This window comes from Carcharhinus amblyrhynchos, chromosome 1 (genome assembly GCF_965287045.1).
Source record: "Carcharhinus amblyrhynchos chromosome 1, sCarAmb.v2.hapA, whole genome shotgun sequence".
In the NCBI taxonomy this organism is placed as follows: Eukaryota; Metazoa; Chordata; class Chondrichthyes; order Carcharhiniformes; family Carcharhinidae; genus Carcharhinus; species Carcharhinus amblyrhynchos.
Window position 1 is genome coordinate 73356772 of NC_137324.1, and position 25925 is coordinate 73382696.

The window sequence follows — 25925 nt, forward strand, 5'->3', positions numbered from 1 at the left end:
TTGCACCTCAATATGCCAACATCTTCATGCACAGGTTCGAACAAGACTTCTTCACTGCACAGAATCTTCAACCGATGCTGTACACTAGATACATCGATGACATTTTCTTCCTTTGGCCTCATGGTGAACAATCACTGAAACAACTATATGATGATATCAACAAATTCCACCCCACCATCAGACTCACCATGGACTATTCCCCAGAATCAGTTGCATTCTTGGACACACGCATCTCCATTAAGGACGGTCACCTCAGCACCTCACTGTACCGCAAGCCCACAGACAATCTCACAATGCTCCACTTCTCCAGTTTCCACCCTAAACATGTTAAAGAAGCCATTCCCTATGGACAAGCCCTCCGTATACACAGGATTTGCTCAGATGAGGAGGATCGTGACAGACACCTCCAGACCCTGAAAGATGCCCTCATAAGAACAGGATATGGTGCTCGACTCATAGATCGGCAGTTCCGATGCGCCACAGCGAAAAACCGCACCGATCTCCTCAGAAGGCAAACACAGGGCACAGTGGACAGAGTACCCTTCGTCGTCCAGTACTTCCCCGGAGCGGAGAAGCTACGACATCTTCTCCGGAGTCTTCAACATATCATTGATGAAGACAAACATCTCGCCAGGGCTATCCCCACACCCCCACTTCTTGCTTTCAGACAACCACACAACCTCAAACAGACCATTGTTCGCAGCAAACTACCCAGCCTTCAGGAGAACAGTGACCACAATACCACACAACCCTGTCACAGCAACCTCTGCAAGACATGCCGGATCATCGACATGGATACCATCATCACACGTGAGAATACCATCCACCAGGTACATGGTAAATACTCTTGCAACTCGGCCAACATTGTCTACCTGATACGTTGCAAGAAAGGATGTCCCGAAGCATGGTACATTGGGGAGACCATGCAGACGCTACGACAACGGATGAATGAACATCGCTCGACAGTCACCAGGCAAGACTGTTCCCTTCCTGTTGGCGAACACTTCAGTGGTCACGGGCATTCAGCCTCTGACCTTCGGGTAAGCATTCTCCAAGGCGGCCTTCACGACACACGACAGCGCAGAGTCGCTGAACAGAGACTGATAGCCAAGTTCCGCACACATGAGGACGGTCTCAACAGGGATCTTGGGTTCATGTCGCACTATCTGTAACCCCCGTGACTTGCCTGGGTTTGCAAACCTCACTTACTGTACTGTCTGGAGACAATACACATCTCTTTAAACTGTGATCAGTGCTCCTTCCACTCACATTATCAGCCACTTCAGGTCTTGAACAGCAGGTTAGGTGTAAGGATTTGCATTCTAATCAGTAATCTCTAAACTGTCTGTGCTTTATATGCTCTGTCTGAGGCCAGAACTCTCCATTCACCTGACGAAGAGGCAGTCCCCTCGAAAGCTTGTGAGTATATTATCAAATAAATAGGTTGGACTAAAACCTGGTGTCGTCAGACTTTTTACTGTGTTTACGCCAGTCCAACACCGGCATACCCACATCATGACCCCATGAATCTACCACACGACCCGTGTCCCCTTCGTACCAATTATTACAGTATCCACTGAGAACAGAACCAGTGAACCCCATAATAATACTGGCAATGCCCACAAAATTAAAATAAAATCATTGATTCAAAATTCTCTTTAAAAAAAGTCACTCTTACAAGCTCGCAAAACTGTCAAGAACAGCCACTCAGATACCCAAAGCATTAATCCATGTAACATTTACTGGTTTAGTTTTGTCAATTAAACAAACAAATATTGAAGAACCAGTTCAAAGAATGATGAACTTTTTTTTACAAGCTCATACAACTGTTAATTAAATAAAACTAACAGCTGCGTTAACAACCTTCAAATGTGTGGTAAAATGCTCTTAGCGTCCAAAGATATGGAGATTAGGTGGATTAGCTATAAGAACATAAGAACATAAGAAATAGGAGCAGGAGTAGGCCATCTAGCCCTTCAAGCCTGCCCCGCCATTTAATAAGATCATGGCTGATCTGTCGTGGCTCAGTTCCACATTCCCGCCCTCTCCCCATAACCCTTAATCCCCTCGCTTATCAAACACCCATCAACCCGCATCTTAAAAGTATTTAGCGAGGCAGCCTCCACCACTTCAACGGGCAGAGAATTCCAGAGATTCACCACCCTTTGAGTGAAGAAGTTCCTCCTCAACTCTGTTCTAAAACGCCCCCCCTTTATCTTGAGGCTGTGCCTTTAGTCCTACTATCCTTTCTGAGCGGGAAGGTAAATGCATAGGATTAGAGGAATAGGACATGGAGTGTGCCTGGTAAGATGCTCTTTCAGAGAGTCGGTGCAGACTCAATGGGCCAAATGGCTTCCTTCTGTACTGAAAGGATTCTCTGGGAACCTCTAACAGTTCTAAAACAATTAATGAGTTTTGGAACTCAGCCAGGTATTCATAATCTGACCATCTGTTCAGTTTGCTGTGCTGATACAGTTGCAAGATGAAATCTCATTAAGCACGCTTTGCTGAGCTCTAAGACTCTGGATTACTTTGCCACTAACAGATCTTCTTGTCACTCTCTCTCACCAGAGACAAGTAGGCTGAATTAAGCACTAGAGTTTCTATGGATTGCAGACTTCCCAATGATTGGATGTAACATTGGCTGCTCGTACATTGATTTGCAAGTGCCTTATATCAGCTCTAGCATGTACTCTAACCAAAAGGAATTCAACTCCCTCAACATTTTTATTATATTCAGTGCATTGTATAGTCAATGCACAGTATCCTGGTGATCATGATGTATTCATTTTTCCTTCAACCTCCGTACAAGCTGTATTTCAACCATCATGGTAAACTAAAGGATGGCTACTAGGTAGCAAGGGTCAAAGCTCATTACTGTTGTTGCAATCCACATAAGTAGGTATCGTAAATATACAATAAGAAACATGCTGCCACAAGAAATCTGATAGGGCAGGGCTGACCATTGGTATTCTGAAACAACAGTTGTGTGATCTAGTCTGTTCTCAAGGAGCCCTATTGTACTGGGCTGAGCAAGTCTTGTGCTATACTGCATGCTGCCTAACTTTGCCATGTAGTAAAACAGCTCTAGCCACTAACTGCCTGGTGAGAAATTGAGGAGTAGGAAGAAGAGGAAAAGGAAGGGGCAGAAGAGGAAGAAAATGGTGAAAAGATGAAATCTAGATAGCTGTTTTACCCAGGCTGCACTTGAATTATTTCAAGTGTGATACCAGCAACCTCAACTCCAATTACCCACTCACCAACTCTCCCACCTTATCCTTGCCATAACATTGTCCTCTTGACCGCAAAAGCAAAAACAAAGGCCAAAAAATACACGTTCTATTCCAAATTTATAAATTAAAATATTGCATACAAAATTAAACAAATCACCCCTGTGATTTCCGTTAGTACCTGTCTTCCATGCACCTTTGCCTGTTGTAGTGCTTTGAATGGTGCTACTCAGGTGGCTGTGGAAAAGCTGGTGGAATACTGCTGGCTTTCAGAGAAGGAGACAGGAAATGGCCGTGGGTGATTATCCTGAGGTACTTACAGCCTAGAAGGCCTGGGGTTTGGACTGTATAATCTTGACCCAGGAAATAACAGTCTGGACAGGCTGAGTGATAGGCAAAACCAAGGGCACAGCTGGCACAATCACCAGGGCAGGAGCAATATTATGCTGAGAAGACCATAGCTCCACAGAGTCACTGTCAATTCAGAGGTTATGTTTCATTCCCATAATCTATTATAGAACAGAATACTATGATACATTTCCCTTCTTTCCACTTCTTTTACTGAGATCTTCAGTACAGCGCCCAAACCTTGGAGCCCACACTGTCCTCAGTTCTGGCTTCCTTCACTCTTTCTCAGGTCAGGTTTTTTTCAAACCACAATTCCTAGTACCAGCTCCAGCCATAATGGACCTCCCCTTTAAATGATGCTTGCTGCTTATGATTTTAGCCATCTGCTGATGAGACTGGACAATGAATAGCATGGTTAATGCTCTCGGGATGCAAAAGTCATGGAAATGAGCTGGTAGCATGAAGTAGGTCTGCATTCCGATCAATGGAGTATGGATTGATCATCCATTATGATCCCCATGCCCAATCCAATTTAACAACTCTTATGATTTTAAATGTTACTATATGATCTTGCCTCGCAGTAGCAAATATACATTTCCCCTGTTTTCTAGGACAGTACAGTGGTTAGCACTGCTGCCTCGTAGTGCCAGGGACCCAGGTTCAACTCCAGCCTTGGGTGACTGTCTGTGTGGAGTTTGCACATTCTCCCCATATCTGCTCAAGTTTCCACTGGGCGCTCTGGTTTCCTCCCACACTCCAAAGATGTGCAGGTAGGTTGACTGGCCATGCTAAATTGCCCCTTAATGTGAGGGGGTTATCAGGGTAAAAAACTGGAGTTATAGGGATAAGGTCTGGGTGGGGTTGTGGTCAGTGCAGACTTGATGGGCCAAATGGCCTCCTTTGCTCTGTAGGGATTCTATGATTAGCTTTATAACAAATGTCATTCCGAGCTAATTCTAAAATGACATACCAAAACTTCACTCCCAGCGTACCTGACAATAATAATATTAGACACACAGCAAAAAAGTCTGGATATTCTGCTAATCCTGGTGAATTCATCTTGAAGTATGTGCCAAAGAAATTTCCAATCTGCTTGCCAACAAGTTCATCAAATGTGCCACTCCATGCCCTGGCAACACTTGAAGTGCCTAGATGCAAAATAAATCAAAGTTAAACATTCACATTTGTGCTTCATTGGCAACCTACAGAAACTAAGAAATACAAAATGTTCCATAGATGAATCATTGTGGCTTAGATCTAAACAACATTCTAGGCTATAAATAAAATGGCTATCCTATTAGTCGACAAAACTATTACTTATATTCCAAAGTAATTCATCTTGCAAAATTCTAGCAATCTTCCCAAGAGGTACCATAAACAACTATGGGATGAACAGTGCAATGTTAAATATCTGAGACACTGTGGCAATACACTAAACATAAGAAATAGGAGCAGGAGTAGGCCATCTAGCCCTTCGAGCCTGCCCCGCCATTCAACAAGATCATGGCTGATCTGTCGTGGCTCAGTTCCACTTTCCCACCCTCTCCCCATAACCCTTAATCCCCTCTCTTATCAAAAACCCATCAACCCGCTTCTTAAAAATATTTAGCGAGGCAGCCTCCACCACTTCAACGGGCAGAGAATTCCAGAGATTCACCACCCTTTGAGTGAAGAAGTTCCTCCTCAACTCCGTTCTAAACCGCCTCCCCTTTATCTTGAGGCTGTGCCCCCTAGTCCTACTGTCTTTTTTGAGTGGGAAGAGTCTCTCCACCTCTATCCTATCCATCCCATTCATCATCTTATACATCTCAATGAGATCTCCCCTCATTCTTCTAAACTCTAACGAGTACAAGCCTAGTTTATTCAGCCTCTCCTCATAGCTCAACCCCCTCAACTCCGGTATCAGCCTAGTAAACCTCCTCTGCACTCCCTCCAAGGCCAAAATATCCTTGCGCAGGTGTGGCGCCCAAAACTGCACACAGTACTCCAGCTGCAGCCTCACCAATGCCCTATACAGCTGCAGCAAGACCTCCCTACTTTTATATTCAATCCCCCTCGCTATGAAGGCCAGCATCCCATTCGCCTTCCTGACCACCTGCTGCACCTGCAAGCTGGGTTTTTGCGACTCATGCACAAGGACCCCGAGGTCCCTCTGCACCGTCGCCTGCTGCAGTTTTTCGCCACGTAAGTAATAGTCCTTCCTACCATTCTTCCTACCAAAGTGGACCACCTCACACTTGCCAACATTAAATTCCATTTGCCATTTCCTGGCCCATTCGCCCAGCCTATCTAGATCCTTCTGAGGGGCTCTGAAATTTTGTGGTGGAACGGTTTGAATATTTCAAGATGCAAGCACTGTTTAAATTAGGAGTTCATCCCATATTGGAGCTGGAGCATAATTACCAGAAAGATTTTGAACTGCTTTAGTATGATGATTTTAATGATTTGAAGCAACTGTTTTACAATTGACTGTAGTTGACTCTTACTGCTTCTGAGGTGATCATGCAGAATCAGTAGGGTCAGACTCCGTTAGCCAACCAACTTGGGTTTCAGTAACATTCCAGCAACCAGCTTTATTTTCAGGAATCAGCCCACTGCAATTACGAAGTGATGAACTTTGGGCTGCTCGTTCATCAACATAATGACTACATCACCATACCTGAACACAAAGCAGGGAGTAATTTAAATTAAAATCCTGTCTTGCAGCTCATTGAACTGAATGGTTGATCTTCAGCTTTATTTAGAACCTGAATCCAATAAACTATAAATATCATCACTTTAAGATAGCCATTAATGTATTTTCTGTTGTAATCTTAAGCAACACCTGAATAATCCAAGATTCAGAAATGCACAAAGATAAATGGAAAGTTATTGAGGACATAAGAAACACTTACCAATGACATAAGAAAGAATTAAGTTCCAGCCTGTGATGAATGCCCAAAGTTCACCAACAGTCACGTAACTGTATAGATATGCAGAACCAGTCTTTGGAACACGGGCCCCAAATTCTGCATAGCACAGACCTGCCATCACTGAAGCCAATGCTGCGATTAGGAAAGAGATGATAATGCTGGGTCCGGAATCCCATTTCGCAACCTCACCAGCTAGAACATAAACACCAGCTCCAAGAGTACTGCCAACTCCTAGTGCTATCAGGTCTATGGTGGACAAACAGCGACATAGTTTGGTATCTTCAAGATTATTTTGCTTTATGAGTTTTCTACGAACTAAGCATCGAGTGAAAGACCACACAGTACCACAATGAATCATCTTTGATGGGGTGAGCTGAAATAAAGAGAAAAATATGTTAAAGACACTTTATATAAAGTACTTTCTTTTGCATTTTCAGCTTCTTCAGTGTATTATTGGCTTATTGTCAGGGCAAGCTACTGTCCAAGAATGTTTGTTTAAATATCTACATAACAAAATCTTTACTACAATGAAAATTTCCCTTTATCCCAGCAGTCTACATAAACACATTGATGAATTTATTTTCTCATTGCTCTGATGATGTTGTTTTGTAATGTAGTTTTTTCTTTTCCAATGTATCATTCTACTGTTGAGAGGCAGCTGTATTTAATTTGGCTTTGAAAGCTACAAACTGTAATGACGCTTGAGGTATATTGAAGATAATTCTATCTTTCCTGCTATCACTGAATCAGCAAACAATATTAACATTAGTTGACCCAGGTCAGTGACAAGGCCCATGGGTACATATTTTTCTTTCCTGAATGTGTGTAACACAATAAATATACAATAAATAAGTATATTTATTGTACTTTATCCAACTATGAAGAGAACACCGTTTTAAAAGAATATGGATGTTGCTCACAGTGTACACTGTTGCATCAGAAAAGTGTACAATGTTATACCAATTCCATTGTTTGTTTTACAGCAACTGAATAAATCAAATTGCATCTTGACCACTGATTTTTTTCAATTATTTCTTCAATAGGTTTCTGTGCTATATATTCAATTTTATCTCTTCTGTACATCACGTCCTAGGAGATACAGCTCCTGTTTGTACTTGGTTAGTGGCATTGGGGCATGGAATGATTCATGGCTTTAACAACTTTGTTGCAGGGGCCGGGGATGGTGGGGGGTGGTTACATTCATTGCAGGGGGTGCTTTGCCTAATTTAGCAACACTAAGGATATTAAGGCATGGGAACTCTGCAGTCGGCAGCATAAGATTTTGTAGCACTGAAGCAAGTCTGGAGCTTTTTCATCACTTTTCATCCTCGGACATATTTTGGGGATTAGCAGCATTTAGGAGAGCTAGGCTTTGCTAAAATTGTTTGGCTGGCAGACTGTTAGAAGAGTTGAGGGGTGATGATGGAGTTTGTCAGAACTACGATGTCATTCTGAGGAGTCGATCTTACAAGACCAAAGATGTCAGTGGGGGAAGTCGGCATGGATACAGTTCCTAATCTTTAGAGGATTGGGCAAAAAGCCAAAGGTCTGGCTTGTTTCATGCAGCCTGTAGGAACACCCTACTCTTTCTGACCTCACAAATTTAAAGAGAAATTCCATTTGGGACCCTCTTGCCTCAGCAGGTATTTCTGCTAGGGAGGAATCTTGAAGTTCTGTCCAGTATCTTGACATCACTGGCTAAGACCATCAGTATTTATTCCCCTCTTTAACCCAAGTACAGCACACTAAAACCTATTTTGTACTTATTGCTATTCCCACAAAAATCATTTAACTCAAACGCGATCTTTAAAGTAAAATAAAGCTAAAGTTATTTATTAGTTACAAGTAAGTCTTACATTAACACTGCAATGAAGTTACTGTGAAATTCCCCTAGTCACCACACTCCGGCACCAGTTCAGATCAATGCACCTAGTCAGCACGACTTTCAGATTGTGGGAGGAAACCGGAGCACCCGGAGGAAATCCACACAAACATGGGGAGAACATGCAGACTCCGCAAAGACATGACCCAAGACATGGGAATTGAACCCAGGTCCCTTGCTGATCTTACCGTACATTCACGCCATGGTCCTGCTGAAGTGAGGTCAGAGAATTTGGCGCCCAGCCAAGTCTCCGTTCATTGCAGCTGGGTGGGAAAATTCCATGAACAGCCATAACATTCTGGCCTCAGTGCAGTTATACAGGATATTATTAAACTAGAAAGTGTGCAGAAAAGATTTGCTAGGATGCTACTGGAACTTGATGAATTGAGTTATAAGGAGAGGCTGGATAGACTGTGACTTTTTTCTCTGGAACGTAGGAGACTGAGGGGTGACCTTATAGAGGTCTTTAAAATAATGAGGGGCATAGACAAGGTAGATAGTCAATATATTCTCCCAAAGCTGAGGAGTCTAAAACTGTAGGCATAGGTTTAAAGTGAGAGGGCAGAAATACAAAAGTGTCCAGAGGGGCAATTTTTTCACACAGAGGGTGATGAGTGCCTGGAACAAGCTGCCAGAGTAGTAGTAGAGGCAGGTACAATTTTATCTTTTAAAAAGTATTTAGATATTTACCTGGGTACAATGGATTTAGAGAGATATGGGCCAAATGTCGGCAATTGGGGTTAGCTTAGGGGGTTTTAAAAAAAAGGGCAGCATGGACAAGTTGGGCCGAAGGGCCTGTTTCCATGCTGTAAACCTCTATGACTCTAGTTCTGCACTGCAGGTTTACACAAGAGTATCCAAGTCTTCAAGCAGCTGGTCTGCATGGTCAGCTATTCATCTGCTAACTTTGCAAAGCCACCAGCATGCACAAATACATTATGTGCCAGATAGAACCATAAACAAAGAGGAAGAAGCATAAAATATGTCTATGATCCTGCTGGAAAGTGCATTTGTGTAATTTTCATGTCCCCTAGGTCATGGTTGGGTTTTGTTGTGGTGCATCATGCAGGTCACCTATCTGCCAACTCTTGCGTACATTGGGAAATAGTTATGTGGGCAAGGAACCACAGTCCTGCTGGTAGGTATGAATTCATATCTTATTGTCACTGTAAGAATAAAGACAGGAAGAAGGGGGATAAATTGGGAGAAAACATCAAAAGCTAAAAGCTTCTGTCAAGTTGCGAGAACTTTCAAAACAGTTAGCTGCTTTGAGTACATTATGGTGTGGAGATGTCAGCGTTGGACTGGGGTAAACACAATAAGAAGTCTCACAACACCAGGTTAAAGTCCAACAGGTTTATTTGATAGTAAACACCAGAAGCCTTCAGAATGCTGTTCTTTTGTCAGGTGAGTGGAAAGGTCTCCTTTCCACTCCACCTTTCCACTCACCTGATGAAGGAAAGCATTCCGAAAGCTTGTGGCATTTACTATCAAATAAACCTCTTGGACTTTAAACTGGTGTTGTGAGACTTCTTACTGGTGTTGTGAGACTTCTTACATTATAGCATTGAAATCAACTGTGAAAATTAATTGCTCCGAATCATTGAAAAACTACTGCCCAGCAGCTCTACATATCAAAACATTTATTTCAGTTCCATATTGAGGAACAGAGCATTATCTATAGAGTTCAAAAGCAGGCTAAATATTTAGCTTCAAAAGTACAAATATTTGCTTTGCCTGCGTAATAGGGCAAGGTTTCAGAACTAAGTAAAACAGTCATGTTCACACAAACTTTTCCACATTTCATTAATATTTCAAAAAATATACTATTTATGCTTTATGAAATTTGAAGGGCACACTTGCTACGCGTAAAGACATAATGTGTTTAGAAAGCCAGGTAATTGGATCTGAAATCATGATAATTTAAAAACGCTTGCTTCTGAAACTAACAAAATGATTCTAAAAGGAGTATCTAACTAAGGAGGATTTTTCTGAAAATGATTTAACCTATGCACAGTAACGTTGCCCATTACAGATACAATTCCCAATTCCAGTAATGGAAAACACAATTTTTTCAAATGTACTTGTTCTGCAGAGAAAGTAAAATGTCTATATTAACCACATCTAATAAGAAGCAGGTAGCAATTTTAGTAAGATATTACATCTATATATTACATATATTAAGCAAGAAGCTACACCTTCAGTAACTGTATCTGTCTTGCTGTGTCCCATTTACCAGTAACCTCTTCTTCATGCAGTTAAAACATCAGCAATCTGAATCAATGCTATCAGACTGGCATACGTCAGAGGGCTAGTACATAGTGATAAGATCTCAGACAAGGCCAATCACTTTAAAAATAAATAAATACAAAATCCTAGTTAGTTACAGAAAGAATGAAGCCACAATGTTCCATGGTTTACAATTTCAACAGTTTTCACCATATAAGAGTCAAACAAAAGAAAACTAAATTCTAACTCAGGCAACCACCACCACCAACCCCAGCCCCCCATATTCTAAAACCTAAAATCAACAGAAGTTAAACATGAATCAAGAGGCAAATTGCCGCTGATTATAAACAAAAAATACACACTAAACAGGAGATACAACTGAGACAGATCTTATGAATTGGTTCAGCAGTCCATACAAATTCAATGTCGTCAATTTCCATCACAAAATCCTTCAAAATTTTGTCTTGCTTACAAAGAATTCTTTTAGGATTGAAACTGATCCCCAACCAAAATGGTGCACAACCAACCCAAGGTCCACAAGCGAGGTTATTATTAAAAATGGCAAAACAAGTCTGCAGAAGTTTGCTACGGCTCTTTCGGGGGATTTAAAGTAATTTGTCAGTGGGATGGGAAAATGAGCTGTAGTCCAAAAGCCAGTGTTGAGTATCGTGAGGTACTGAGGAAGGTATCAAGGTTGCAGGAGCGTACAGGCAGACAGGATAGTGTGTTGAAGTGTATCTACTTCAATGCAAGGAGCATCAGGAATAAGGTAGGTGAATTTGGAGTGCGAATTGGTACGTGGGACTATGATGTTGTGGCCATTACAGAGACATGGTTAGAACAGGGACAGGTATGGTTGTTGACAGTTCCGGGGTAAGAGTAGGGAAGGTGGTAAAAGAGGTGGGGGAGTAGCATTGTTAATCAAGGATAGTTTAACGGCTGCTGAAAGGCATTTCCAGGGGGATCTGCCTACTGAGGTAATATGAGCTGAAGTTAGAAATAGGAAAGGATCGGTCGCGTTGTTAGGAGTTTTCTATAGGCCCCCAAATAGTAATAGAGATGTGGAGGAGAAAATGGCAAAGCAGATTATGGATAGGTGTGGAGGTCACAGGGTAGTTACCATGGGTGACTTTAACTTTCCAAATATTGATTGGAGCCTTTATAGATCGAATAGTTCAGATGGGACACTTTTTGACAGTGTGTGCAGGAGAGTTTCCTGACACAATATGTGGATAAGCTGACAAGAGGTGGGGCCACATTGGACTTGGTACTGGGTAATGAACCAGGCCAAGTGTTAGATTTGTTTGTAGGAGAGTACTTTGGAGATAGTGACCACAATTCAGTGTCCTTCATTATTGCAATGGAGAGGGATAGGGTCACATGACAAGGCAAGGTTTATAATTGGGGCAGAGGTAATAATGATGCAATTAGGCAAGAATTAGGGAGCATAAGATGGGAACAGAAACTATCAGGTATGAGCACAAATGAAAAGTGGATCCTGTTCAAGGAACAAATACTGCGTGTTCTTGATAGGCGTGTCCCTGCCAGACAGGGAGGAAATGGCCAACTGAGGGAACCATGGTTCACCAAGGAGACAGAATGTCCTGTCAAGAGGAAAAAGGAAGCGTATGTAAGATGAAAAACAAGGTTCAGTTGGGTCATTTGAGGGTTACAAGGTAGGTAGGAATGTGTTAAAGAAGAGCTTAGGAGAGCTAGGAGGGGGCATGAGAAGTCCTTGGCGGGTCGGATAAAGGAAAACCCCAAGGCTTTTTACTCTTATGTGAGAAATAAAAGAATGACCAGGGTGAGGTTAGGGACAGTCGAGGATAGTAGTGGGAACTTGTGCATGGAGTCAGAAGAGATAGGTGAGGTGTTGAATGAATACTTCTCTTCAGTGTTCACTAAGGAGAGGGGCCATGTTTTTGAGGATGAGAGTGTGATACAGGCTGATAGGATGGAGGAGATAGATATTCTGAGGGAAGATGTATTAGCAATTTTGAAAAGCCTGAGGGTTGATAAGTCCCCTGGGCCAAATGGGATACATCCTAGGATGCTTTTGTGGAGCCTTTAGCTTTGATATTTGGGTGCTCACTGTCCACTGTGATTGTAAAAAGTCTGACAACACCAGGTTTTAGTCCAACCGATTTATTTGATAATAGACTCACAAGCTTTCAGGTTAGTCCCTTCGTCAGGTGAATGGAGAGTTCTGGCCTCAGACAGAGCATATAAAGCACAGACAGTTTAGAGATTACTGATTAGAATGCGAATCCTTACACCTAACCTGCTGTTCAAGACCTGAAGTGGCTGATAATGTGAGTGGAAGGAGCACTGATCACAGGTTACAGAGATGTGTATTGTCTCCAGACAATACTGTGACAATTTTTACTGTGTTTACGCCAGTCCAACGCCGGCATACCCACATCACGGTAATTGTGCCAGAGGACTGGAGAGTGGCAAATGTTGTTCCTCTCTCCAAGAAAGGAAATAGGAATGACCCTGGTAATTATAGGCCAGTTTGTCTTATTTCGGTGGTCGGTAAGTTAATGGAAAGGGTCCTGAGAGATAGGATTTATAACCATCTGGAAAGATGCAGCTTAACCTAGGATAGTCAGCACGGTTTCATAAGGGGTAAGTTTTGCCTCACAAATTTGATTGAATTCTTTGAGGACGTAACTAAGTGTGTAGACGAAGGTAGAGCAGTTGATGTTGTATACATGAATTTTAGTAAGGCGTTTGATAACGTTCCCCATGGTAGGCTCATGAAGAAAGTAAGGAGGTGTGGGATAGAAGGAAATGTGGCCAATTGGATAAGTAACTGGCTGTATCATAGAAGACAGCGGGTGGTGGTAGAGAGAAAATTTTCAGACTGGAGGCCAGTTACCAGCGGTGTACCACAGGGATCAGTGCTGGGTCCTCTGCTATTTGTGATTTTTATCAATGATTTGGAAGAGAGGGCTGAAGAGTGGGTTAGTAAATTTGCTGATGACAATGATGACACCAAGACTGGTGGAATAGTGGATTAAGTGGAGTGCTTTTGTAGGCTGCGAAGAGACATTGATAGGATGCAGAGCAGGGCAGAAAAGTGGCAGATGGAGTTTAACCCTGATAAGTGCAAGGTGATTCATTTTGGTAGGACAAACTTGAATGTGATTACAAGATCAATGAGGAATGTGGAGGAACAGAGAGATCTTGGGTTTCATATCCACAAATTTCTGAAGGTTGCCACCCAAGTGGATAGAACCGTGAAGAAGGCTTATAATGTGTTAGTGTTTATTAACAGAGGGTTTGAGTTTAAGAGTCATGGGGTTATATTGCAACTGTACAGACCCAGGCCACATTTGGAATAGCGTGTTCAGTTCTGGTCACCTCATTATAAGGAGGATGTGGAAGCATTGGAGAGAGTGCAGAGCAGATTTACCAGGATGCTGCCTGGTTTGGAGGGTAGGTCTTATGAGGAAAGGTTGAGGGACTGGGGCTTTTCTCTTTAGAGCGGAGGAGGATGAGAGGCAGCTTAATAAAGGTTTATAAGATGAAGAGGGGGATAGATAGAGTGGACATGCAGAGATATTTCCTCAGGTGGATGTAGCTGTAACAAGGGGCCTAACTATAAGGTTCATGGTGGGCAATATAGGAGGGATGTCCGAGGTAGATTCTTCACTCTGAGAGTGGTTGAGATGTGGAATGGACTGCCTGCTGTGATAGTGGAGTCGGACTCTTTAGGAACTTACAAGCGGTTATTGGATAGGCACATGGGGCACACCAGAATGATAGGAAGCGGGATAGCTTGATCTCGGGTTCGGACATAGCTCGGCACAACATCGAGGGCTGAAGGGCCTGTACTGCGCTGTACTGTTCTATGTTCTATCTCCTTAACTCTGCTTATGATAGTTGGGGACAATTCTTCCAGCCCATTGCTCTGCTTTAGCACCATCAATTCCATGCCAGAAATAGGCGGTAAACTGTATAAATTGTTTAAATTAGAATTTGCATCTTATTAGCGAGCTCAGGACTGCAGTCTCCAGACGCACTAGATTCCTCTCCCACACCACACCCACCCCCCCCACCCCACCACCATCACCAGGAGTGTTTCACTCCAGCGGTGTTTGCATCCCAACCCTGCTGGATTGAAGGGAGGGGGTTCATGGAGGCACCCAGGAGATCACGGGTGAGTGGGATACCCCAGAGGCATTGCCAGCTTGGCAGTGCCAGCCTGTCTTCCTGACACTGCCCAAGGGGCAAAACAGCAATACCCAAGGGGACATTTTGGCATTGCCCATCAGGCATCAGGCAATGACAACAGGGTGGAGCCAGAGGGAGGGCCTAATGGGGCGGGGCCTCTGGCGTGGAGATCGGTAGGGGTGGGAGGTCTAGCTGCCACTCTGCACTCGTGGGCAGAGGGAGGGAGGCCAGTGAGAGAGGCTGGCCTGCACACATTAGCCGGGCCAGTAATTGAGCTGGCCAGCAATCTGGAGATTGGCAGTGTAGGGCCATTGCGCATGCACCAGTCTCGACACAGAGATCGGCGCATGCGCAGTGGCCCCGTTCAGTGTTACGCTGCTGGCCTCTCCAGCAGGAATAGGCCCCTCTCACTGATTTTGAGTGTGATTTACGCGAGTGCAGTCTGCTGTGCACACAGTGTGGAAGATTCATTTTGGAACTCCTGCTGAAAAAACCAGCAGGGTTTAATTCAGTTTTTACACAAATTCGACACTTTGAATTTTTCTGAGAGAATCCCGCCCTTCTTCAAGCAACATAAAACTGCTACAGCAACTGTACATTTGCCTATTCTCAGCATCTGAATCTAGCCTCTATCTTTTTGAGCCTGGTTGTATTGCCACAACTGGGATCATCATCTGAGCTTCAGCTTGGTGGCTCTGTGTCCTTTCATGTGGTTTCAATCAGTTTCAGTCTACCCTGGAGTTTTGCTTTCCAATCTCTGTATCACATTTATTTTACTTACAACTGGAAGGAGCAAATTTCTTTCTCAGTTTCCTTTTTATTATGGTCTTCCTCAAAAGTACAGGTGTTGAAATCACAGATTTCATCACATAAGAACATAAGAAATAGGAGCAGGAGTAGGCCATCTAGCCCCTCGAGCCTTCCCCGCCATTCAATAAGATCATGGCTGATCTGTCGTGTCTCAGTTCCACTTTCCCGCCTTCTCCCCATAACCCTTAATCCCCTTGCCTATCAAAAACCTATCTACCCGCGTCTTAAATATATTTAGCGAGGCAGCCTCCACCACTTCAACGGGCAGAGAATTCCAGAGATTCACCACCCTTTGAGTGAAGAAGTTCCTCCTCAACTCCGTTCTAAACTGCCCCCCTTTATCCTGAGGCTGTGCCCTCTAGTCCTACTGTCCTTTCTGAGCGGGAAGTGCCTCTCCACCTCTATCCTATCCATCCCATTCAACATTTTATACGTCTCAATGAGATCTCCCCTCATTCTTCTAAACTCTAACGAGTACAAGCCTAGTTTATTCAGCCTCTCCTCATAGCTCAACCCCCCCAACTCCGGAATCAGCCTAGTAAACCTCCTCTGCACTCCCTCCAAGGCCAAAATATCCTTGCGTAAGTGCGGCGACCAAAACTGCACTCCAGCTGCGGCCTCACCAGTGCCCTATACAGCAAGACCTCCCTACTTTTATATTCAATCCCCCTCGCTATGAAGGCCAGCATCCCATTTGCCTTCCTGACCACCTATCACAATAGGTTTCCGTTAGAAGTACAGCAGAGAAACAAGACACTTGTCCAACCTTTCCAGCACTTATACTCCAGTCAAGCCTCCTCACATCTTTCCTCATCTAAATCTATCATCATGACCCTATATTCCCTTTTCCTTCATATGCTTAACTGCCATTGTATTAAATGTATGTATCCTATTCACCATTGGAAGTGTGTGCCACACTCTCATCACTCTTTAGTAAATAAGTTTCTTCTGAATTCCTGATTGGATTTCTTGGTGACTATCCTTTATTAGCCTGCAGTTATGTATTTCTGCACCAAAGTAAACCAATTATCTCTATCCATTCTATCAAAACTTCTCATAATTTTAGAGACCTTTATTTGGTCATTCCACAGCCATCTTTTTCAAGAGGAAGATACTCAGCTTGTCAATACTTTCCTGATATCAATTCCTACCCATGCCTGGTATCATCCTTGTCAATCCTCTCTGCACCTTGTCCAATGCATCTGAATCTTTTTAAGGAATTCCTCAAGGTGGTGTCAAGGTAAGCTCAACCATCTTCAGATTGCTTCATCAATGACTTTCCCTACTTCATAAGGCAAGAAGTGGTGATGTTCACTGATGTTTAGCATCATTCATGAATCCACAGATATTGAAGCAGTCCATTTCCAAATGCAGCAAGAATTTGACAAGAATCAGGCTTGGGCTGATAAGTTGCAAGTAACATTTGCACCATACAAGTGCCTGACAATAACCATCTCTAACAAGAGAGAATCTAATCATTGCCCCTTGATACTCACTGGTATTGCTATTGCTGAATCCCCCACTATTGACATTCTGGGCTTACCATTGACCAGAAACTGAACTAGGCTAGCCATATAAATACTGTGGCTGCAAAGACAAGAGCTGGGAATCCGGCAGCATGTAACCCACTTACCAACTTCCCAAAGCCTGTTACCATCTACAAGGCACAAGTCAGAGGCATGATGGAATAATCTTCATTTGCCTGGATTAGTTCAACTCCAGCAACACTGAAAAAACTTCAAACCAATCAGGACAAAGCAGACCATTTGATCGGCACCCTAACCACCATCTTAAACATTCACTCCCTCTACCACCAATGCATGTGTACCATCTACACTGTAACAACTCACCAAGGCTTCGACAGCACCTTCCAAACCTGCGACCACCATCACCTAGAAGGACAGGGGCAGCAGATGCATGAGACAGTACCACCTGTCAATTCCCTTCCAAGCCACACACAATCCTGACATGGAATTACATTGCCATTCCTTCAGAGTCACTGGGTCAAAATCACATGGACTGTAGTGGTTCAAGAAGGTGGCTCACAACCATCTTCTCAGGAACAATTCGGGATGGGCATAAATGCTGGCCTGGTCAGCTATGTCCATATCCTGTGAAAGAATGCATTCAAAGAAATATAACGTAGAGCCTAGAATCGCACATAGTACTTTAAGGATTTTCTAACCAAGTTCTAACCAAGTTGAACATTTCAAACTTTTTAGAAATTAAGCATACTGTTTGATTTGCTTTTTGTTATGGCTTTGCTAACCTGCAGTGCAAATTTCAATAATTTGTGTATTTGGCTCCAAGATCCCTTTGTTTCTCTATCTCACCTAGACTTGAGCCTTGTAACTAATAAATTACCTCACTATTTTCCCTACCAAAATGTACTACAAGCATTTGTTGCCCATCCCTAAGGGCATTTAAGAATCAACCATTGCTGTGGATGTGGAGTCACAGATAGGCCAGACCAGGCAAGGATGACAGATTTCCTTCTCTGAAGGTAATTAGTGAACCAGAAAGGTTTATTACAACAATTGTTTCAAGGTCATTGTTAGATTTTTAATTTCAAATTTTTATTGAATTCAAATTTCACCATCTGCTGTGCTCAGATTTGAACCCTGGTCCTTGGAACAATACTTCTGGTTTTGGTCCAACAGCAATTTCACTTCTCATGGCTCACAATGCTTCCACGTTTTGTATCATACCAAATTTTGAAAATGTGCCCCGTATATAAAAATCTAGGTCATTACTATACATATCAGATGAACAAGGGCCCTAACATTGATCCCTGAAAAACTCTTCAACTTTCCTTCAGTCCTAAAAACTACCGTACACCAATACTCTTTGTTTCCTGTTACTCAAACAATTTTGCACCCATTTTGCTACTGTGCCTTTCATTCCTCGAGCTATGAATCTGTTGTGCAGCATCTTATTCAATGCCTTTGGAAGTTCATGCCCATCATATCAACAGAATTTTCCCTATTTACCTTCTCAATTTACCTCATCAATAAGTTGGTTGAACATGATTTGTCTGAACAAATCCATGCTGGATTTCTTTAACTACCTGCATTTTCTCAAGCAACGATTAGTTTTGTTCCAAATTATCATTTCTAAAAGCACCCCTGCCACCAAGGTTAAAACGAGTGACCTCCATTGTTGGGCTCATTATTAAGCCCTTTTTGTACAAGGATGCAACATTGATAATTCTCCAGTCATCTGACACTTGCACCCATGAGTCTAAGAGAGATTAGAAAATTCTGGCCAGATCCTCCATAATTGTCACTCTCACTCCCTTCAATATCCTTAGGTGAATCTCAATCTCTCCTGACGTCTTTTCAACTTGTAAGTGCAAACAGCCCTTCCAATTTCTCCTCCTTATAAATTTTAAATCCTTCTAGTGTTCGAATTACCTCCTTTTCACCATGACCTGAGCAAGATATTACTTGGCAAAGACAGAGGCAACATATTCCTTTATTACCCTATGCCCCTTGCCTCTATGGTTTTTTTTCTTGGTTCCAATCAGCCCCACTCCTCCTCTTACAATGAATTTAGGTACTGAAGATTTTTTTCCCCCCTCATATGTTAGCTGCTAGTCTCTTCTGAGAATCACTTTGCTTATTTGCTTTTTCCAATTGCCTTCTGGTCCTTCTATATTCGACCTGATTCTCAATTGCATTACCTACTGAATATCTGTTGTAAACACATTTTCTCTGCTTCATTTTAATCTCTATCCCTTTCGTCATCCAGGGAGCTCAGGACTTGTTTGCACTATCTTTCTCCTTTGCAGGAATATTCTTGACTGTACTTGAAATCTCTTTTCTTCAAAGGCAGCCCACTGTTCAATTATAGTTTGCCTTCTAATCTTTGATTCCACGTCCATCCTTACCATTCAGTTGTCTCCCTGACACTTGACTCACCAATCAAAAAAATGTACACTTTTAAAATGCCCTGGGTTATTTTTAACATAAGATATAAGAATGCAAATCTGTTTAGGGCTGTTCTCTTAAACAGGGGTCAATGGGCCTCAAAGTAATAACCTTTACCTGTTCCTAAAAATCCTTATATTCTCATGAGTTCAATTCAATTTCCACACTGTGCTTTCAGTGTCAAAGACCCTGTCCTATATTTTCCATTGTATAGTCAACATCTGAAATGTAGGTGTACAGTCGAGGAAACAACCACCATTTCAATACTGAGCGTGTGATAAGAAAACATGTTCATAGTTTTCAAAGAGGGTGGAGGTCCTGAACCACAAGTGATTGGCCAGTACCTTATCTAGATATCTTGTCAGGATTAAGTTTAAGGGCCATTTACTGCTGCATTATTGGGCTATCATACTTGGCTTCCTTCAACTAATTTGTGTGTAAAAGACAAAGCAAATTAAGAAGCACTCATTTTTGTCCTGACTGAGTGAACTCAAAATAAATTTACATCTGTACATATTACGGTCTTATTCATTTAAGAGCTAACCTTCATTTGTCAGTATATTATATGATTGGAATAAATGATCTCCATGTTAATTATATATACTGTGCACAGCCAAAGTGCAAAAGCTGCCTGATAAGGAAATTTAGGTCATAAAATTCAACTCTGTACTGCTGATAGGTTCAGTGCCATGGCTGTCGGTTGGTTTAACAGAAATATGGCATTAGTGCCACTTCTGCCCACTTCCAGTGTGGTCTATGCTATTTTGACAGCTGTTGTGTGGGCATTCTGTGCATCCACTGTAAGTATGTAGAGTGGGCAGAATATGATGTCACTTGGATCCTAATGTGGATAGGGCCATAGTAGCAGTTTTCCTTGAACCGCAGAATCAGATGGCAATGGGGCAGAGGCAGCAAAGAAGAAAAATTGCTTGCAAGGGGATGAGCAGATGGAGCCAGGCTTGCAACAGGAAACCTTGCCCATCTCATGCCTCCCAGGTGCACTCTCCTACTGCCAACTAGGTCAGATGCAATGTGCTTGGTGATTGTAGTTCACCAAGGAGGTGGGTCGCAGATTCATGCCACCTCTCAGAATCAGACAAATAGCCTCTGTGCATATTAACAGCAGCATTGCCAGTGATCAAGAAGGAAATCATGGTTCTAAAATGTTGCAAGAGAATACCTTTCCAGGCTGGACCGGGCTGGTATCTCATAGTTTGCTGTCCCGTGCTTATCTGGAAAGTGATAGGCACTCTGCATGCCAAAAGAGGGGGCTTCATTGTATCTCTCTGAATAAAATTTATATAGTATAATAGAATAATATTCAAAGTGAAGGTGGATAAATATTTGATAGATCAAGGAATTGAGGGCTATGGGAAATGGCACAGAGAAGGATTTGAGGCTGGCATAGGTCAGCCATGATTGTATTGAATGGAAAGGCAGGCATGAAGGGCCTGGTGGCCTTCTTATGTTTTGGTGTAGAAAAAAAGCAGGCGGAGTGCAACAGTTTTCCCAGATTTGTGGGTTTCCCGTGTTAAGGATGCCATAGACACTACGCATACAGCTTTGCAGATGCCATATCTTAATGGTGAAATGACGCAAACTGATGAAGCTACCACCCACTCAACTTCCAACGCATTGGTGAATGCCCACTATACCAGCAGCAGTTATGATGCTCTCTTCCCGTGCTAATTCACTGTTCGGGTAATCTCACTGTCACCATGACTGAACTGTCATCTTCATATAACTAGGGTGTTACTGATTACTGACACAAACTTTCCACTCTACACCTAGCTGATGACTCTTCCACACAATTTTGTGGCCAGGAATAAGAGCCATAATGCCACAAGGAATGTGGTCAAGCAAAAGAGTGAAGTTCTGAAACAACAGCTTCACCACCTCAACCACTTTGTGGAAAGCCCTTGTGGCTGCCCCCTGAACTTGGTTATCATGAGGTCACAGGTCTTATCACCACGAATGAGTGCATCTCAATAATAGGAGGAGGAAGGGAGAAGGAAACCAGCACATCCATGTTCTGTACATCCATGTCCCAATTCACCACTCAAATCAGGTTCCACTGATGTTAACACTTCCAGGCCTTACCATTTCTCAGTTAAAGACCATTACAATGTCCACTTGGCCAGAAAAATCATAAAACTGTTCCATACAAACTTTAACTAAAATCAATGAATACGCCATGTAAAACATTCCCTAAATCTCTTAGTGCCTGAATTGCGGATGTTTTTCTCTTGAGTTGGGGGTGGGGGGGAAACCTGCACAGCACCATGACTTGCATAGTGATAAGCTGAGACTTCATGATGTCAGTCTGAACAGCAGCACACAGGGCTGGGGTGGATTCTGCTTTGTGCTGCAATGGGAGCTGAGTAAATCGGCTGTCTGACGTTGATTGCTGGTTGGGTCCACATGTGTTCACCTGGACATGTCCATCATTTTCACACTGGAAAGTAGAGGTTCTAAGTTCTGTGCGAAGTTCTGTACTCGGCTCAAGCTGAACTTATTTACGCCCTTTGACAGTGGCTTCAGGCTTTCTTGGCAGCCCTGCTAGTGCATCAAACACTTGCCTTTGTGTGCATGCCCAGCATCCTTTTTCTATGAGTCACTAATGTTTCTTCTCAGTTACAAGGCCACATAACCCACAAGTTCCTGCACAGTTCATTTACAAGGCAACCCCTTTAATTGCCACACATACAAAAATAAATTAAAGGGCTCATGTAATACAAACAAAATAATAAGTATTGTTGTTCACCACTTGATTGAAGTCCTTATCTGTGTCCCCTGCATCAGAATTTGTATACAGGAAACTGGCACCTAAACTATGTTTTCTCCTTGGTCTGACTGTAGCTCACTTGGGTTCAGTAAATCAACACATGCAAATCCCACCCCTATGCTACCCTCAGTGCCTGCATCTGAACTGGTGGTTGTGATTGTGAGGTTGTCTTCCTCCTCAATCTTTTCAGCCTCTGGATCTTTAATGTTAGATTGCAGCATTTGAAGCGAGACTGCACCTCTTAAAGATGAGTTGCGTTCTGCACTCTGGCACAGTAGGGTCTCGAAATGTTTAAAGAAGAAGTGAAGATCAGAACAAAGATCAAAGCAGAAACAGTACAAGAGCCCAGAGAGGATGCCCCAAGGTTTTTGCATGGTTTAAGCTCCCTCAACACTGACTGGTCGGGCAGCAGTTCTTGGGATCTGAAAAAGACACAAGGGCAGAGCTGGGATGTGAGGAGAAGATGGAAAGCATGAGGGCCATGGTTACACCATATGCAGCTGGCATACGACATAGTTGTGATGAAGGTAAAGTGTGATCGGCAAAGTGCATTAGGGAAAACCAAACTGTCATGTTCATTGGCTTCAATGATTCACTGGCTACAGTGGCATCTATTGCAATTTTTCCCAACATCATCCCCTCCATGGCATTAAGCCTATGCAGCCATACCTGCCTTGCCTCCCTGCCAGTTACTTGCTGCTAATGCTGATTATGAACCACATTATCCTGTAAGAAAGGGAAATGTGCAATATGTTTGGGAAATCTGCCTGCCACAGTTGAAGAGCTGAAGTGTGAGAAAAGTGTGAGATATGAGGTGAAGCATTTGGATGGGCAGTTTGAGTTATAGTTGATAGAAATTGTTGGTGACAAGTAAAACATCGCAAGAGGGACATCCAAGGGTGTATTCTCGCCTTGACCATAAGTTCATTGTAAATCTTTCAGCACTGCATCAGATCCGGAGGTCATTGACTGCTGCAGCCAACTGCTTCCACTGCTTTCTCAGTATGTTGCTAGAGAGCTTCCTTCCCTTATTGGGCTTCCTTGGTCATATATAGACTCATGCATAGTCTTCCTAGAGGGATGAGTACATCTCTACTCTCTATCACCAAGGTCTCTAATGAAACATCTAAAAACCTTAGGACATATTCTCTGGGCTTTTGTACCATTCCTGCAGCTTTGTTCTGATCTTCACTTCTTCTTTCAACATTTCTAGACTCTGCTGTGCCAGAATGCAACTCATCATTAAGAAGTGCCATCTCGCTTCAAATGCTACAATCTAACATTTTGTGATGTGAGCCCTGCACAACCTTGGATTTTTTGCAGACATGTTGCCATTCAGCAGCAGGTTTAGCATCAGGCTGTATACCATAATCCTCATAGACAGCAAACAACTTGAAGTTTGTACGCTGCCTCCATCACTTTAATGGGCATGGGATAATAACACATCGCGATCCCATGCTCAATTCTGAGGACCAGCTAATTTAGTCTGTTTTTTTCCAATCTATTTGATTTACAATCTAACATCAATTCAATTTGTATTTTGGATTGCAAAACTGAACAAACAACAAATGACGTAAATCTATGACGTACTGCAGACAATGTTATCATATCATTTGTTTATATCAAATTCTTCACTCCACCACAGAGCTGTTAACCCATATAAAATAAATAGTTTAACACCCTTGCTACAGTAATGAAAATAATTGCTGCAGAAAAGAAAAATATCTGGTATGTTTCAAATGACACACGTTCAAATTCTAGACAAAATTCTTCCAACCAGTTGATTACTTAATAATTCTAATTTCATGACAAGAAACTTCCACAATAAATAAGGACTTAATTATGTACTTAAGTGATTTTAAAAAAATAAAGTGAATTAATGTCGCAATTTTGTCAATAGTCTGAAAGCTAGGTAGTGTTTAATCTCACCAAATTTGCACATCTAGAATATAGTTGTACAGCATTTGGGAAGAAGGTGACATAATGATAATATCACTGGACTGGTAACCCAGAGGCCCAGTCTAGTTGCTGATGGAATTTAAATTCAATTAATAAAATATGAAATTGAAAGCTGGTTTCAATAGCCGTGACCATGAAACCATCATTAATTGTCATAAAAACCTAACTGGTTCGCTAATGCCCTTTAGGGATTGGCTCTTCAACCTTTCTTTGACTTGGGGAATTACATGTATAATTCACATCTCTAACAAACAAAGGACAATTCTCCTCAGTTCGAAGGTTTTCAGGTCCCCAGCTAAATGGACCCAACTGCCATCTTATGGCTGTCACACTCCTAACTCTGACCTTGTTACTACACATGGAAGATCCTTTGATATATAAATAACTTTATATAAATAAATAAATTCTGAATTCCAGTGTTTCAATTACCTGACATTTACGTATTTGGTTTCCCCAAAACTAGAAGTTATATTCCTACAATATATGAATCCTGAAATTAGACTCTTTCACATCTCTAATCACAACAATTATGTAACCAATTAATTAAGCTATTAGAAATTTAAACTATTCCAAGGTTAAGGTACCAAACAACCAACTTCAACAGCAATAATTTACATTTATATAGTGACTTTGATGTGCTAAAATGTCCCAAGGCACTTTACAGGATCATCATCAAAAAGAAAAGGCTGTGCCATATGTTAGGATGCCAGATCAGAACCCCATGGTATATTTTGAAGCCAGACTAGACCCCAATAATTCTTCTATTTTGGCATAAATGTCAGGATAGGATCTTTTGCTCCAGATGTGATTCTTATGACAACTGGAGAGCTTTTATCAAAACAAACTTTATTTAACAACACAATTTAACCATAACAAATGAATTAGTTTAACCTTTAACAGTTGAATAATACTTAAATGAAAGGAAATAATTCTAAGCTCTAACCTATCACTACATCAGTTCTAATTAAGCAATATTTCTCTTATAGACATAAAACACACTTTAAACACAGCTGGCAAAATATGGGTGTACTTGCTTTAACTTTTGTTAATAGTCTTGGAGCGTTCAGATAGAGAGAGAATGAGTTTCAGCAGTTTGTAGAAGACATCTGACATCAAACAATTCCCAGCCAGAACTCCACTAACTGAAACTAAAACCAATACAGAGCCCCTGCTATAGTTCCTCCCATTAACCACATCATTATACAACCCTGTCAATCAATAAAATCAAAACTCACACGACTCTGCATGCCAAGTCTGAAATTCCAGGAGAACTTAAATAAACAAACACCAGCCCACTAATTCTAAAGGAACACATTTCTAGCTAAGAGGAGTTATTATCCTGCTTTCTCAGCATTTGAGCGGCACGTTTTCCCAGGCAAACTGACCACTGGTAACAAAACATTGCACCTTAAGGCAGCCTACAGAAACATAAAGCATATTAGTTGCACAGTATTAAGATATTAAAGAAGATGTTTGGCATGTTTTATGGACCAGGCTAAAGGAGGAAAGAAAGAAAAGAGTATAGGTAGAATTCCAGAGTTTAGATCCTGAGTTTAGGTCCTGAAGACACAACTATCACCTAAGACCAACTAAAATTAGGAATGTGCAGGAGGTCAGATTTGGAGGAGATACAGAGGTGAGGACAAATGAGGATTTACAGAT

General features: G+C 42.1%; 1 protein-coding gene across 4 annotated transcripts in view; it reads right to left on the reverse strand.

Moving 5' to 3' along the window:
* slc7a2 (solute carrier family 7 member 2) overlaps positions 1–25925 on the reverse strand; it is a 131739-nt gene that overhangs the window by 42229 nt on the left and 63585 nt on the right. For 3 of the 4 annotated variants that reach the window (XM_080186988.1, XM_080186997.1, XM_080186971.1), the window contains exons 2-3: positions 6473–6863; positions 4571–4726 (exon numbers count right to left, since the gene is read on the reverse strand). In XM_080186988.1, coding sequence (XP_080043114.1) covers positions 4571–4726; positions 6473–6848 — 532 coding nt within the window. In that variant the 5' untranslated portion in view covers positions 6849–6863. Of the gene's footprint in view, positions 1–4570; positions 4727–6472; positions 7394–25925 lie in introns of those variants that run through there. The other variant, XM_080186979.1, reaches the window with a different exon arrangement.